This window comes from Phoenix dactylifera, chromosome 1 (genome assembly GCF_009389715.1).
Source record: "Phoenix dactylifera cultivar Barhee BC4 chromosome 1, palm_55x_up_171113_PBpolish2nd_filt_p, whole genome shotgun sequence".
Lineage (NCBI taxonomy): Eukaryota > Viridiplantae > Streptophyta > Magnoliopsida > Arecales > Arecaceae > Phoenix > Phoenix dactylifera.
Genome location: NC_052392.1, coordinates 4,995,393 through 5,010,529, shown reverse-complemented (window position 1 = coordinate 5,010,529; position 15,137 = coordinate 4,995,393). Strand labels below are relative to the sequence as shown.

The window sequence follows — 15,137 nt, the reverse complement described above, 5'->3', positions numbered from 1 at the left end:
CTTCATATGAAACTCCTAAAATCGGGCGATGTAATCAGCAACTGTCGATGTCCCTTGAGTTAGCTTCTGCCACATATCCATAAGGCGTTGTCGGTACGAAAATGGCAGATACTTCTCATTTAGCTTTTCTTTCATATCCTCCCATGTAGTTATATGAGGAAGCCTTTGGATCTCACGCATATGTTCAACATTATGCCAGTACCAGTGAGCTTGCCCAATAAGCTTCATTTTGGCAAATCGTACTTTTTTATCGTCAGTCATCTCGTTCCACTTAAGGTAATTATCCATAACGGCTCTCCAATCGAGATACACGTTTGGCTCGGGTTGACCAGCAAAGGTAGGCACCTCTATTCTTACGGTACGCAACAGCCTCTCATCTAGATCACGCTGGTGACCGGAAGGTGGTTGGTTCCTAAGGGGATGGGGAAGGACTATAGGTGGTACGGCCAAACCGATTTTAGGTTGAGCTGTAATGGGGGTTGGTGGTTTAGGGGTCTTAGAATTTCGCATGAGCTCACGGATCTTTTGTTTGAATTCCTCGTTTCCAGCCCGCATGGCATCGAGCTGTTCCATGAGAGATCTCAAAACGTCGGAATTCATGGTAGCTACAAGGGTTTTAGGTTGATTGAAATAATACTCCCTATCACTATGGGTTGGTATGCAATGACAACACTAGATGATGATGTGAAATGCAATGTCACTAATGAAACCCTAATAAATATGATGCAAGATCAAATTTGATGTAGGACAACCTACTAATGCAATCTATTATGATTTCAGAGATCAGTAAGTTTTCACAAGAATAACTTAAAGTTTAAATGTTGTTGATTTTTACTTCGGTTATTCAGAATTAAGGATTAAGATTATTCAATTTAAGAAATTAGATTGCAATCAAGTAGTACAGTTGTTCTGATCCTAAATTAATCTGATCGAAGAATATTGAGAAACATCCAGTTGTTAGGGTGTGCTAATTTAATATTTAGATTTTAAAAGGGCAAATAGGATGGGTTTGAAAGTAGGGGTTCTATGTTCTGAATTTTGACAGCAAAAGTAAGTTTTCAAAATGTGGCTATCATGCAAGAGAATTAGAACATAATTAAATGAACAAGCCCAAGAAAAGTAGAAATCTTATTATCTGTCGTGAAGTAGGCGACCAGAATGTGTGCTCGTGGGCTGGGGCGACGATCGGTGCGCGGTTGCAGCTGATGGACCCTTTCAATTGGCTTCAATTGGCTTCTACTTGGATCTGATCACAGCACCTTAGCGAGTCTGCTGGGCTTGTAAAATGGAGGAGAGTGGACCTGCTGAGTTTGTGAGATGGGATCAGGCCTCTGTAGTGAGAGCCTGCTGGCTTGGGCCTGTGAGGAGGCAGTGGGGTGGCCCGGCCCAAAAGAGGCCTGTCTGGGGTTGATGGAGGGGTGCTCAGGGGAGACTTTTTTTTTTTTTTTTGGTGGGGTGTTGGGCTCAGGTGAGTTGCAGTGGCCAAAGAAGAAAAGGGATGAGGGGAAATGGAGGGCGGCGAGCTGTGGGTGAGGAGGCGGTGGTGAGTGGTGGAGGGGCGCGGCAGCGGTGCAAAAGATGGGGAAAGGTACACGGCGGGGTAGTCGGGCCGTGAGGAGAGGGCGGCGGAAGGAGGGCGGCGTGCGGCCTGTGGAGTCGGCCGGTGGTGAAGAAAATGGGAGGGGATGTACGAGGAGGCCGGCGGCGGAAGGAGGGCGGCGTGCGGCCTGTGGAGTCGGCATGTGGTGAAGAAAATGGGAGGGGATGTACGAGGAGGCCGGCGGCGTCGGCTCGGGCCCCGGCGGGATGGTGGCGTCGGCTCGGGCACCGGTGGCTGGGCGGTGGACTACGGAGGAGGAGGGGCTCGGAGGCGACGACGCTCGGCGACGGGGAGGTACCGTGAGGGAGCGGCGGCACCTCGGCGGTTCGGCGAAGACGGCGGCGGAGGAGCCGCGACGACGGCAGCGGCGGCGGGGCGACGACAGCAGCGGTGGGCAGACGATCGGGGAAGATGAACAGGTACCCTTTCTTTTTTTTCCTTTTTTTTTCTTTCTCTCTTTTTTTTTTCAAACTTTTCGGGTTCGGGTTATCGGGTTTGGATTTTCGGACGCAACCTGCTCCGATACCCGTTACCGTCAGCACGTGCAGTTCACGTGCGCAGTTTTTTTTTTGACCTGGGTTATCGGGTTGTGGGCTAACGGGTGTGAAGCTTACCCGTTAAGCAACTTTAAACCTTCCGACAGTTCGGGAGGGCTCTCCGACTCTTACGGCGGCGGCTGTGGGGCGGGGCTCCGATGGTCGTGGCGGAGGGCGGTGATCTCTGCTGCGGCTCCGTGGTCCGTGGCGACGGGCGGCGGCCGATGGCGCGAGGGGTCTTCTCCGGCCGACTGTGGACCGCGTGGTTGGAATCCTTGGCGGCGTTGCTAACGAGGGATGGGCACATCCCGGTGGTGCTCAGTGGAAGGGGAAGCGGGGTGCTTCGTGGAAGGAGAAGCAGCGGCCAGCGGTGAGACAGAGGAGGTGGAGCACGGCGAGGGGTACTGCATGGCGGAGGCGAGCGGGGTGGTGTGGCGGCGTTCCTCTCCCGTATCCGGCCATAGACGGTGGCGGTAGGTCGCGGCCGAAAGGGCTTTCCGTCGGACCAGGGGCGGCGGGTCTCCAGGGGTCGCGGTGGTCTCCGGTGGTGAATCGGCGGCAAGCGTGCCCTCTTCCGGGTGGGGCGGCCACGAGCGGGCAACGGAACAACGGGAGCAGTGGAAAGGCGGGCCTGCGAAGGGTGTCGAGCCTTTCTCCTCTAGAAAACAGATGAGGGGTTTTCCTCTCTGTTTTTTTTTTTGCTTTTCTGGTGAGCACCGGGAGAGAGAAGCTAGACCTCGGGGCTTTGGCAGATAACCTGGATCGTGGCTTTGGCAGCAGGGGCAAAGCCGACGGCTCTGATACCAAGTTGATGCAGCACAACTACAGAGAAAGAGGAGAAGGAGGAAGAACAAGGAAGGGAGAAGGAAGAAGAGGTTATAGAGATGCAGGAAGAAAAGAAGGGGAGGAGGAGGAAGAACAAGAACAAGAAGGAGGCTAGGGTTTTTTTTCATTCAATGATCAGTTTCCTCATACATGAGAGGGGTGGTCTTTATATAGACCTTACATATTGACCCAATTACATAAACCCAACTAACCAGTCTAATAACAAAATAACGGACCAAATTGACTTGACTAAAACAAAAATAAATAATGCAATAAAAGAAAATGACTCGGACTCAAATGGACCCAATCCGGGTCTGACTCAATCCGGAGGCTCAGGATCATCTGGACGAAGGGCTCTGATGTCCCCATCAACATGAGCTTACCAGGTTATATAATAACCAAAGCTACAAGAATTTAGAACACATCAAAATTTGTTAACATGCATCTACAAGTATACATTTGACAAATGTGGATCTTAGAATTGGTCTTAGGTGACCGACATTCTAGGTATAACTTGTCATGTGTGTGCCCCTCATTCCTTGTTCTAAAAAAAACGAAAAAGAAAAAAAAGAAGCGGCCTACTTGTTATAGATCTCTGCTCAAAAACTGCAAGTGAAGCGGTCCCTGTCTTTGTGCATATTGTGTATCAGATGATTGTTTTTCGTCCACAAATTTACTAGTTAGACCTTTTCTTCATACACAATATATGCATCGCGCTGCTTGTCTGAGAAATCCCAATGGACAAGAGTTCCTTATCAACAGATGTTATATGGTTGCTAGTGCTCTTATATGTATTATATGTAGAAACAACCAAGAAATTTATTCTAGACAATATTCGGGCAATGCAGATATCTATAGCTTCTATTTGGCAAACTGAAATATGTACGCCAATGGAAAGGCTGAAAAAGAAATGTAGCAAACTTGGAGAAACTCAATTCAAATGAATCCAAGGCAGCCTTTATCTGGCATTGAGGCAGGACATGTCAATGGAAATTCTGATAATCTTGATGCAGAACCCAAACACAGTGTGCAACAGTCAAATAAATTACTTGCATTTGACACTCAAAAAATAAATTGCGTATGTTTTAGTATAAACTATTGTTGATTCCATGTTTCAGAACTAATTACCCTGAGGTGAATTAAAGTAGGAATTCAAGGGAGCTCATTCTAATTGAGTCGCAAAACAAAGTTCATGACATCCGATGGTTGTCATGGCATTATACTTAACCTTGATATCTTTTCTGTGATTACCTGTAATATACATGCTACCAGGAAATTACCATCAAAGTTTAATGAAATATTTAGGAAAAAAGGCTCAAACTTGGAATAGAGATTTCACTCTATAATGCATGTGATCAGCCAAAAACTTAAGAAATTGAAAGAAAAAGAGTTTTTACAGTACCTGTACAATGTTGCCCTCTTCTACCTCTTCCACAACCTTGTCCAAGAGCTTAAAATGACTTGGAACATCTTTGATTACGTCAGATGCATCAATGGAGGAAATGAAGTATTTTTTCCCTGCACCAAGAAATTGATTATTGTCTTTCCCTGCACATCTTTCCAGCTATCTGCGATAATTGTACACCCGGTTGTAGCCCAAGAAGCCTTGATTTCTACAAGATAATACTTCCAGCTTCATCCTGCAGACATCGACCAGAAATTAATCTGGTTGTAGGGCTTTTTAATCCATGTCCATATTGGCCAACCAAATCCAGCATCTTGTGAAAGTATGGAGAATCCGCGACATTGAAAGGTATTGCAGCATAATAGAAAAATTTGCAGATTGCGGAGATTACTTATTTATGGCTCTTTTTTTCAGACCCTGCCTTTTGTTTTGATTGCTTGTACGATAATGGTACCTGGTTTTTCTGTGTCTTTGCAATTACAGCATCCAAATTCATCTGTTTCTGTTGTAGCTCAGTATTACTTGTACCATTTTTCAGTGACCTCCCTCTAGATCTTTTTCTTATGGTTTTACTACAAGAAACATCTTGATCACCAATCATACGATATGCTTTGTTTTTACCAATTGCAAGCCCTTCTTCCTCATCATTGTCTGGATGCATATAGAACGCTGCAAGTTCTTTGGCTTCCGGCCTTCTTCTCCTTCCTGTGCAATGCCATTTCATATTTTCTTTCATTTTAAGATATACTTCCTCGGGAGCCGTCTTACAGTATGCAACTTCCCCTGGAATTCTAGCTAAATGCTGTTTGAACCGGTTTATACCCCCCACTAACTATTTTCTCGCAATAATTGCATTTTACCTTCTTTTTCTTCTCATCTTGAGCGACAACATGTTCTCATCCTGGGTCAACGTACCCTAATGACCGTAGTGGGGTTATAAATGTGACCAAGCTTTGATCATTCCCGATCTGCCTTCCCTTGTGTCTATAACCAACAGGTTCTTCATCCTCTTCCTCATTATCATTTAAATGTAAATCAAAAGATTGCTCTTCATCCTCTGATTGTCGTTTTTTGCTAGCCCTGTATCCTTCAAGATTTTCTTTCATTTTCATATACACATCTTCAGGAGCCTTTTTACAGTATGTAACTTTGCCAGAAATTCTAGCCAAATGCTGCTTTAATCTGTCAATTACCCCGCTTACTATTTTCGCACAGTAATTGCACTTTGCCTTTTTCTTCCTCTCATCTTGAGCAACACCATGTTCCCATCCAGGGTCGTGCAAGTCCTGTTGAGCGAAGCGGAACCATCTCTTCAACCATTAAGCATGTAGCATAACAGCTTCAGCCTTCTGGACCCTATGATCTAGCTTCTACAAAATTGGAAAAAAAGTGTACACCTACAATAAAACTTGAAATCAAGAAGAGATGTTTTCCTGAGATCCCTAGTAATTGTTGAGACATTTTGTCATTAACAGCATCCTCATAAAGATCTTGGCAGCAAGCCAGGAGAAAAAAGAACAGAAACCTTTTTTTTTCACTCATGGGTTATCGTAAGTAAAAAGATGGAAGAAGAATGTTGAGACATTGTATATTTGAGCCTGCACACACACATAAATAGTATTAAGTAGCATGAAATAGATATGTTTTGATTATGCAAACATCCATCCACAACTATCACTGTAACTCTTCTGATGTTACTAACATTTAATTCATGTATGGTTTGTCAAGGAATATGCAACTGTGTATACTGAAAAGTATCCGGATTGCTAAACAGAGAGGAAAGAGCTGTACTACATGGACTCGGGTTCATGTGCTGGTGCGGCTGCATGTCTGTGTCTGATCCTTTCAATACCTAGGAATTTCTCCTCGTGGAGCCATATCTGAGTGTCATACCAGTGTCCATCTCCATGTCTGAGCATCATACCGGTGTTCCTGTGTTGGGTATTACACTGGGGACTAGAAATAAAACTTAGATATTATGATTTTTGGTTTATAAATGTCATTAGCATCCTAAAAGTGAGAAGCAAAACGTGAAACAGAAGAGAAGAAGCTCCATTGCTTGATGTAAAAAGTTAGCAACATTTAATTGGTTGGTTAAATTCTGCATATCATAATCAGTGAAAGTAAATTTATGCAAGAAAACATGAGACAAAAGTTTGCCTGCTCCAGTTCATGCCAACTTTCTGCCAGATTAATCCATCACGAATATTATGTAGTGTTGTGGAGATTTCAAGATGAGCGTAATATTGTTTTGACGTCAAGACTTCACGAGTGAAATGTCAAGGTCAACCATGCCCTGACCTGAATCCATCCAGCAATATATATGCTAAGATCTCTAAGATGGAGATATCCACAAAAAGACCTCAATATAGTGGAAGCTGGAAAAAAATCATGCAGCCTGAAAATTCACTACTTCCTTTCCTCTTGTGTATTGTACTTTGCTTGGTTGATATTCTGGTATTTCTACTATTGCAGATTCCTTGATGAATAACACCTCCACTTTGCAACTCCGGGAGCCAAGAAACAGGTATATTCTCCAAACAAAACCCTTGGGCAAAGCTGAAAAATCTCACTTAAACCCGTTTTAACTGACAAACATAATCAACCCCAAAATGTGCCAAAAGAAACACAAGTCCTCAGTAGAAACAATGGAAGATAACAAAGGATAAAAATGGAACATGTTGAACGACATGGAAATTTACAGCCTCCTGACAAACTGCAATTTCCAAAAAGTTGAAAACTAAATTAATATAGTCCATTAATGTTCTTATATTCACTGCTTCAGGCCAGTAATTAATATGTGATCATTTTTTTATTAAGCACGTATAAAACACAAAGGAACCAACGGACCTTATTAAGTCCATTTGAGTGTAACTTAAAAACTCAGAGGAACGTAATGTAACTATTGTAGATACCTACCAACAAGAATATTTCTGTGCAAGTACATAACTAGCTGACATTGTATAATCATTATACAGATGAACTGGAATTTATTTATCTTTTGATTGGAAGCGGACTAAGTGAACATTCTTACAAAAGACTGCTGCCAATTATGACCAGCCATTATACACATTGAGCTACATGTTTCTAACAACAGGAATTTCTGGCTTTTTCTCCTAACTCTGATATATATACTGCATGGTGTCATCACTCCAAGACATGGCATCAGATGATAAAAATAAAAAAAAAGCCTCCCAGTGCAAGAGGTTCCTGCCACTCCTGAGTCTAGAGAGGGTCAGATATATGCAGCTTTACCCCTACGAGTGGAGAGGCTATTTCTATATTTCAAATTCATGACATCCAGGTCACAATGGACAAATCTTATCGTTGCATGGCATCAGATGATAAATTACCTTAATAATTTATGTTCTTGGTAGTAACAAATAATGTGTCATGTTGTGTTAGATTGGGCAATCTTTTGGTTTTGGCTTGAAATCTGTAGCCTTGTTTACCGAGAAGTCGACTAGGCTGCTTACCTAATACCAGTCATGATAGTGAAATTAGGTTCTTTACTCTTTGTAGTTAAATACCATTGCATTCTTTTTTGCTTGTTTTGCTGCTAAGACTATAATATTGTCATCTTTGTAATTTCTCACCAAGAAGTTGACTATGATGCTCGTCTAAATTGTCTCATTGTAGTGAAAACAAGCTGTAGTTAATAGGCGCCCTTCAAAGAAGACCCCGCTCCTGCCATCCTCCAGTTTTGGTTGCAACCATGCCTAAGATGATCGAGGAGATTGAATGATTACTCAAGGCAGGCTTTTTCTGAACCAGATGGTCAACTATACAGAATGATCTCCCAAGTGGTTTGGACGTCAGAGGAAGCTGCAAATGAATATTCTATATTTCACTGGGAGAGGTCCTCTTTTCTCATTTGTGTGGTCGCCTTAGGGACTATGTGCTTTCAATCAAGAGTATGAAATGAAAATTTTAATTGGGAGGTGGACGTTTCCATGTGGCCATTGCATTCCTTTTGCTTTCTCTGCTGCCATCTTTTTCTAATTGAAAACATAGTGGACTAAATGTGTCTCAATGAGTGTCTTGTGACCTATAAGAAAAATAAAGGAAGAGAATTGTATTTTTGTCATGTACAGGAGTAGCCTTTATATAGTACTAGGAGGCTGACGAAGTTTGGTAAGACCGACTAAGTTTGGCACAATCAATCTTTATGGAGGCCTACTAAGTTTGGCACAATCGATCAATCACATTAGAATCAACAATGATTCTAACATGACCATTGTATTCTGTTTGCTTGTTCTGCTGGTTGTTATCTTCTTTGTGATTTCTTGCATTAAGTGCATATGCGCAATTAATGTTGTATTAAGTCACCAAAAGAGAACACTTCATTAAACTTAGTTTACTTTCCAACAAACTAATAACCATAGTTCATGCAGATTGATGTCAATCCATTCAGAAGGCCATGTATGTTGTTTCAGTGCATGGGCATGAATGCCCTAGTTGTTTGTGTTTTGGCTTCTTCTGAGCTGTTTCCAGCAGCTATTCAAGGTTTCTATTGGCGTTCACTTGAAAACAACATGGTATTTCTCTTCATTTTTATGAGGAATTGTGCATGGAATTTGGATCTTTATCTCACTATAAGATACTTAATAAAGGCCAGATCATGATTGCCAGTTAGCTTTTAGTTATCACTATCAGCGTGGCAAAATGAATTTGATCCCCATCTTCACCCAAGAAAATTGAGATACCCTTTTCAATTTGATTTGTCCTAATCTGTATGTTTATCTTTGAAATAGAATCGCTCATGATTAAAATAACTCAGATCAAAGACTCTGCAATAAAGGGTCTCTTGCAGGTGGATTTGACCAAATCATTGCTTCAAACTATGTCATTCCAAAAGGTGGGGCATATTGGCATTTTGTGCTACTGGAGATTCTACTCTGGTGTGTTGCTGTCTTCTTACATATGAAAGGCATATATATTAAAATTTTGCTTGCACAAATCATGTACATATTTCGCTAGCTCATTTCTAAATGGCATTCATCCAGTTAACAAGCCCCAAATATTCTCTACTGAAACATCGCTTGAGGATCGGTACCATGAACTGACCGCTTTTAACGCTTACTCTCATTATTATTGAGATATATCATGAAAGTTTGTGTGTAGATTATCCTTACAAAGCTTCACACTCTATATTCTTAAGGTTGGCATGCATCCATGGCATCTTTGTGGCATAAGCTCGTTTCTTGCTTTACCAATTTTACCGAATGATGCGCTGCTTGAGGTGGGAAAGGTGCAGAAAAAGCTCAAAAAAACAGATACGTACAAGCCTTCATCCCTTTCAGGGAAAGGTTCTCATTTCAGTCTTGCAATTCAAATGCAAATGTTCAAAGAATCAAAGCCAAGGCCACAGTAAAGCGTCTCAGCTCCATGTCTTCTTCCATCACCCATTTCTTGTGGGTCCAACACATCAAGCACTGAATCTTTTGTGAGCCTACCAATAGGCAAGGAATGATCCCAAGTCACAGCATGCAAGATAGTGGAAGGCAAACATTCTCAGATTCCTCCCACTTTTTCATCTCCTTGAAAGATAGATCCCTGCTGGCCGGTGCACTTTCTTATCTTCCAAGACATCTAAAGAATACTCCACAACCTTCGCCATTGAAGTCATGATAAAAAGATCCTGCTTTCGGTCATCACTGTTTGTCTTCTTACGGCCGCCCAAATGATCGGATTCCTCCACCTTTAGCTGCCTCTATAAGAACAACCAGACACCGGTGGCTGGCTCCGCATCATCAGGCTAAAGAGACTCCAGCTGTTCCTCCCCCTCCTGCCACATAAGCTCGCCATTGAAGCATGAACGATGCCATCGAGGCCTCGAATGCCAACCAGAGTCATTCGACAGCAACAGGTACGTGGGTTGCTGAAGGAGCGCAAAACAGCAAGAGTGCGGCGTATTCTTACTCTGCAGTGGTGGCGCAAAGAGCTTTGTATGGATCCAACAGGCGACGAGTTGGTGGTAGAAAGGTTGGAGGCAGAGATGCCAAGTCAGTACCAAGTAGGTTAAGCAAGGTATCTGATGCAGATAACACTACAAATTAGCTCCAGTGATTCATGATGTCTTGTTAGAGGAGCACTGGACTATGGATAGATGTTCTTCTAAAATGATGTAATGTAAGTTATGTAGTTCTGATGAGCAAGGTTAGTTTTTATGAAGTAGAATGAACTCTGTTAACAGTCATCTAAATATTTTTATATGTGCTTCTTGGCTATATGGCTGGTTCTGCCAAGGATTTTTTCCATTCAGAGGTAGAAGAGGCAAAATAAATGGTATAATTGGCTCCTCAAGCCAAATAGGATCACCGAGATGAAGACAATGTTAAGACCTGAAACTGACAATACCATCCCTCATTATGCTTTACTCGCAAATTTTAATTCTTTTGGTGGTGGAAAAACCAAAATCCTTCTGTGGTGTATTGCTTATTTAAATGGTTTTCCTCCCCTTTCAAGAACAAACATAAAACAACACAAGAGAAACATAACATCATTCACATATGCATATCTTGATCTTATCCTAAGTCGCTTTGCAGTTGTTTAATTGTTATGAGCTTTATAAAAACATAATGATGTAAAAGCTGATTGTATTCATTCTCAGCTAAAGAAATGAAGCTTTTTTATGTAAGAAATGTTTATAAAATATACAGGGGGTCTGTTTTTTAAAAAATTTATTTTTCAAATTTCATGACTTGGTAGTCTTTTTAAAAAAGATTCCATGAAAAGACAATCAAAGAAAGGGTTTCACCACACAGTGGATTTGTTAGCAAAAAAAGAAAAAAAAACCTACAAAAATAGATCCAGTCAAATACTCTCATGCATGCTCCCAATTTCCCTATTTTTTAAGCAATGTCTAATCTGTCTTCTTTTAGACAGATACGAAGTTTGACGCACTCAATCCAAATTTCTAAAAAAATCCAAGACCATTCCCAAAAAAAAAGCCGACAATCTGTCAAGCGCCAGCACGAATCCCGTCCTCGCCCTCGTCCTCGCCGTAAAAGAAAAAAAAAGAACGAAACCCTAATCCTAACCCGAACCCTTGCCGTAGAAGTTTGAATACCTTCGAGAATCCCCAATCTCTCCGCTTTCCAATGCGCGACTTCGATGGGCGCTGCCCCGCCGGGATCCGCCACTACGACGACGGCCGGGGGCTGGAAGTCGTAACTGGAAAGGCCTCCATCTCCAGCCGGACGAACATCTGCCGCCTTCCTCCGCCGCCCGGGGCGCGGCGGCGGGCGGTCGGGGGCGGGGGCGTCCTCACGTCGTCGATGACGTCGTCGTCGTCGTCCGGTCCAGCGCCGTGGCGGGCCGCCGATGCGGAGGCGAAGCGGCGGCGGAGGGTGGCGGGATACAAGGTCTACACGGTGGAGAGCAAGGTCAAGTCCTCGATCCGCAAGGGCCTCCGGTGGGTCAAGGGCCTCGTCCGCGGCTGGTGACGCCGCGGCGATCTAGCCGGAGAGGTTGCGGAGGCCTTTTGCCTTCATTGTGACCGAAATGCCCTCTCTGCGATTGGTTTATTCCGTCTACGTGCGTCGGAGTCCGGTCACGATAGGCGATGGAAGGGATGCGAACGGATGGCGCGGGTGTAATATGGGGGCATTTGTTCCGGTTATATGGGGATCTTTGGTGGATTATTTTGAGGTTATTGTCGCATTCTTTAATTTATGGATTTTTTGCATAAATATTTTTTAAAAAAAATAAATTTGCATAAATATTTTTTAAAAAAATAAATTTGTATAAATATTTTTTAAAAATTTATATTTGTTTATGTACTCTTATAAAATATTATTTTTCTAAAGTACTCCTAATATAACAGTTTTTTAACATCATTAATAAAAATCATATTTATTTTAATTAAAAATAAAAAAATGAAATTAATTTTTCCTTCCATCGCCATTTTTTTAGACACAGAATATTTTATGTACAAAATTTTAGTTAAAAATAAAAATAAAAAAGAATAGAATATTAAAATAAGTGTTTTACGAGAGTACACATGTAAATATTAATTTTAGAAGAATATTTATACAAAATTTAATATTTAGAATGATATTTATTTAAAAAAATTAATTTATTTGTTTGCTAGGACTCTAAAATCTCCACCTGCTTGCCGATTTTAATTCATGTTTTGTTCGCTTGGGTATTAAATTTTTTTATTTTATCATTATTTTTGGTAGGCTATCTTATTTGTTTTGTGATTTTGCTTTAAACTGGTATTTTATTTCATCAATTTATTATTTTTTTTGATAGAACTTGAGGGAGACCCACCTAGCATAAGTTAGTCATGTTCAAAAAATCTTGTTTAAATAATTCATGATGGAAAAAAGCACAACAATTTACAAAGATGCTAGGAGTTTCATTATTATGCTACCAAGGCTTAGTTGGCCTTCTCGCCATTGAAGATATAGGAGACATTTGAGGCTCCAAATTATCATTTTGTATACATTATGAATATATGCATCAAATATACAATAATATACCTATATGTGATTATATTATTGAATGTAGATATCCATAATGTATACCAACTATGTGTGGACGTGGAAATGGATGTGCATAACATTTTTTTATTTCCTTCTGGGTCTAGATTGATTGTATTGCAGGGATTGATGGGATAATAGCTATCTATGAGAACCACCGGTTTTACAAAGTCATTTGTACCAAATAAATGAATGCTAAATAACATTATCAAAAGATAATATCATAGTGGAAAATCCAATTTGTTGGGATTGGGAGGTAACAACAAACAAAATAATTAAAGCACAACGGAATCAACAACTCTCCCACCTTGTGTAAACCTGTTAGAAAACAAACAACTAGAGCCAATCCACCTAATATATATATCAAGGCATTCACAAATACTTAGCTGATCAGAAAAAGAAAATACAAAAGGAACACCAAATTTTTACGTGAAAAACCTCCCCAATGTGGAGAATAAAAACCACGGAACTGTAGTCCACCCAAAATCTTCCACTATCAAAAATAATGGGTATACTATATGTTCTCTCTAGCCAAAACTAGAGACATATATCATCACATAATCTCAAGAACAATATTCTTGGCAAACATCAATAATAAGAGAGAAAGATTGAGAAGATCTCACATAAACAACAACCACGTTTCTGAAAAATCTGACTGTGATAGAAAACTAAAAATGGCGATCACACCGTACAGATTGAAGAACCACATGTTGCGAGCCTGCTATCCAAATTTCAGATCGATCGGACCACGGATCACCTTCCAATCATCATTTGATCAAAACTGCGCGCTGAATATCAATTCTGCATCTTCTCCCCTGCCTTTCTCTATTTTTAACTCGTGGAAGACGGCTCACATACCCTGCATTCTCAACATAAAAGGTTGCCCTAATGGGCCTCACGTTTTGGGACAAAAATAGTCCAACCAAATAGGCTAAAAATTAATTAATTTAGCCCACATTTGTTGGGCTAAGTCTCCTCCAACATAGGAGGGATAACCCAACAAATCTCCCCCTCCCAACTATGTGGAGGGATTCACCATCCTGGCGATCAAGCGACATGCCTCAAGCTTTTCTCTTGGCAAAGACTTCGTCAACATATCAGAACCATTGTCATCTGTATGAATTTCTCAAGTTCCAACAACTTAGAACTCAAAACATCTCGAATCCAATGGTATCTCACATCAATATGCTTCGATCTTGAATGAAAGGTAAAGTTTTTACCAAGATGGATAGCACTCTGATTATCACAATATAACACATAGTGCTCTTGCTTGAAACCAAGCTCCTCAATATATTTTTTCAACCATGGCAACTCTTTACATAATTCTGTTGCTGCAATGAACTCTGCTTCGGTGGTAGAAAGTGCAACACACTTCTGTAACTTTGATTGCCATGCCACGGCTCCTCCTGCAAAAGTAATTAGATAACCTGAAGTAGATCTGCGAGTATCAATATCTCCAGCCATATCTGCATCCGTGTAACTAACTAGCATAGGTTTCTCACATCCAAAGCTAAGTTTCAAACTGGACGTACCTCAAAGATATCTCATAATCCACATCATTGCATTCCAATGCTCTCTTCCTGGATTTGAAAGAAAACGACTAACTGTGCCAACTGCATGAGCCATGTCTGGTCTTGTACACACCATTGCATACATCAAACTTTCTACTGCTGAAGAATACGGAACTTTCTGCATGTCTTTCTTTTCTTCATCTGTAGAAGGATACTATTTAGTGCTTAATTTAAAGTGAGTAGCAAGAGGAGTACTAACCACTTTAGCTTTGTCCATATTGAACTTCTGAAGCACTTTCTCAATGTATTTTTCTTGTGACATGTACAACTTCTTAGCATCTCTGTCTCGATTAATCCTTATGCCAAGGATTTGTTTTGCTGACCCTAAGTCTTTCATAGCAAAAGACTAATTTAATTGCTTTTTCAACCTATCAATCTGAGAAGCATTCTTCCCAACAATCAACATGTCATCAACATAAAGCAACAAAATGATAAAATCATCATCATTAAATTTCTGCACAAAAACACAATGGTCAGAAATTGTCTTCTTGTAACCATGCTCCCCCATAACTGACTCAAATTTCTTGTACCATTGTCTCGGTGCCTGCTTCAAGCCATAAAGACTTTTCTTTAATCTGCATACATAATCCTCTTTTTCTTTCACCTCGAAACCTTCTGGCTGCTCCATATAAATTTCTTCCTCTAAGTCACCGTGAAGGAAAGCAGTCTTGACATCGATCTGCTCAATCTCTAGATCAAGACTAGCTGCTA

At 41.1% G+C, this 15,137-nt stretch overlaps 1 protein-coding gene across 1 annotated transcript; it reads left to right on the top strand.

The window, feature by feature from the left end:
• Positions 1–11,257: 11,257 nt before the first annotated feature.
• LOC120113259 lies at positions 11,258–11,990 on the top strand. Its single transcript, XM_039134160.1, has one exon. It carries the CDS (start codon positions 11,470–11,472, stop codon positions 11,812–11,814), a length of 345 nt encoding a protein of 114 aa, XP_038990088.1. The 5' UTR covers positions 11,258–11,469; the 3' UTR covers positions 11,815–11,990.
• Positions 11,991–15,137: the final 3,147 nt, after the last annotated feature.

What these genes read in the sequence shown, in the direction of transcription:
- LOC120113259 (XM_039134160.1), top strand. Translation starts at nt 11,470, where the DNA reads ATGCGCGACTTCGATGGGCGCTGCCCCGCCGGGATCCGCCACTACGAC.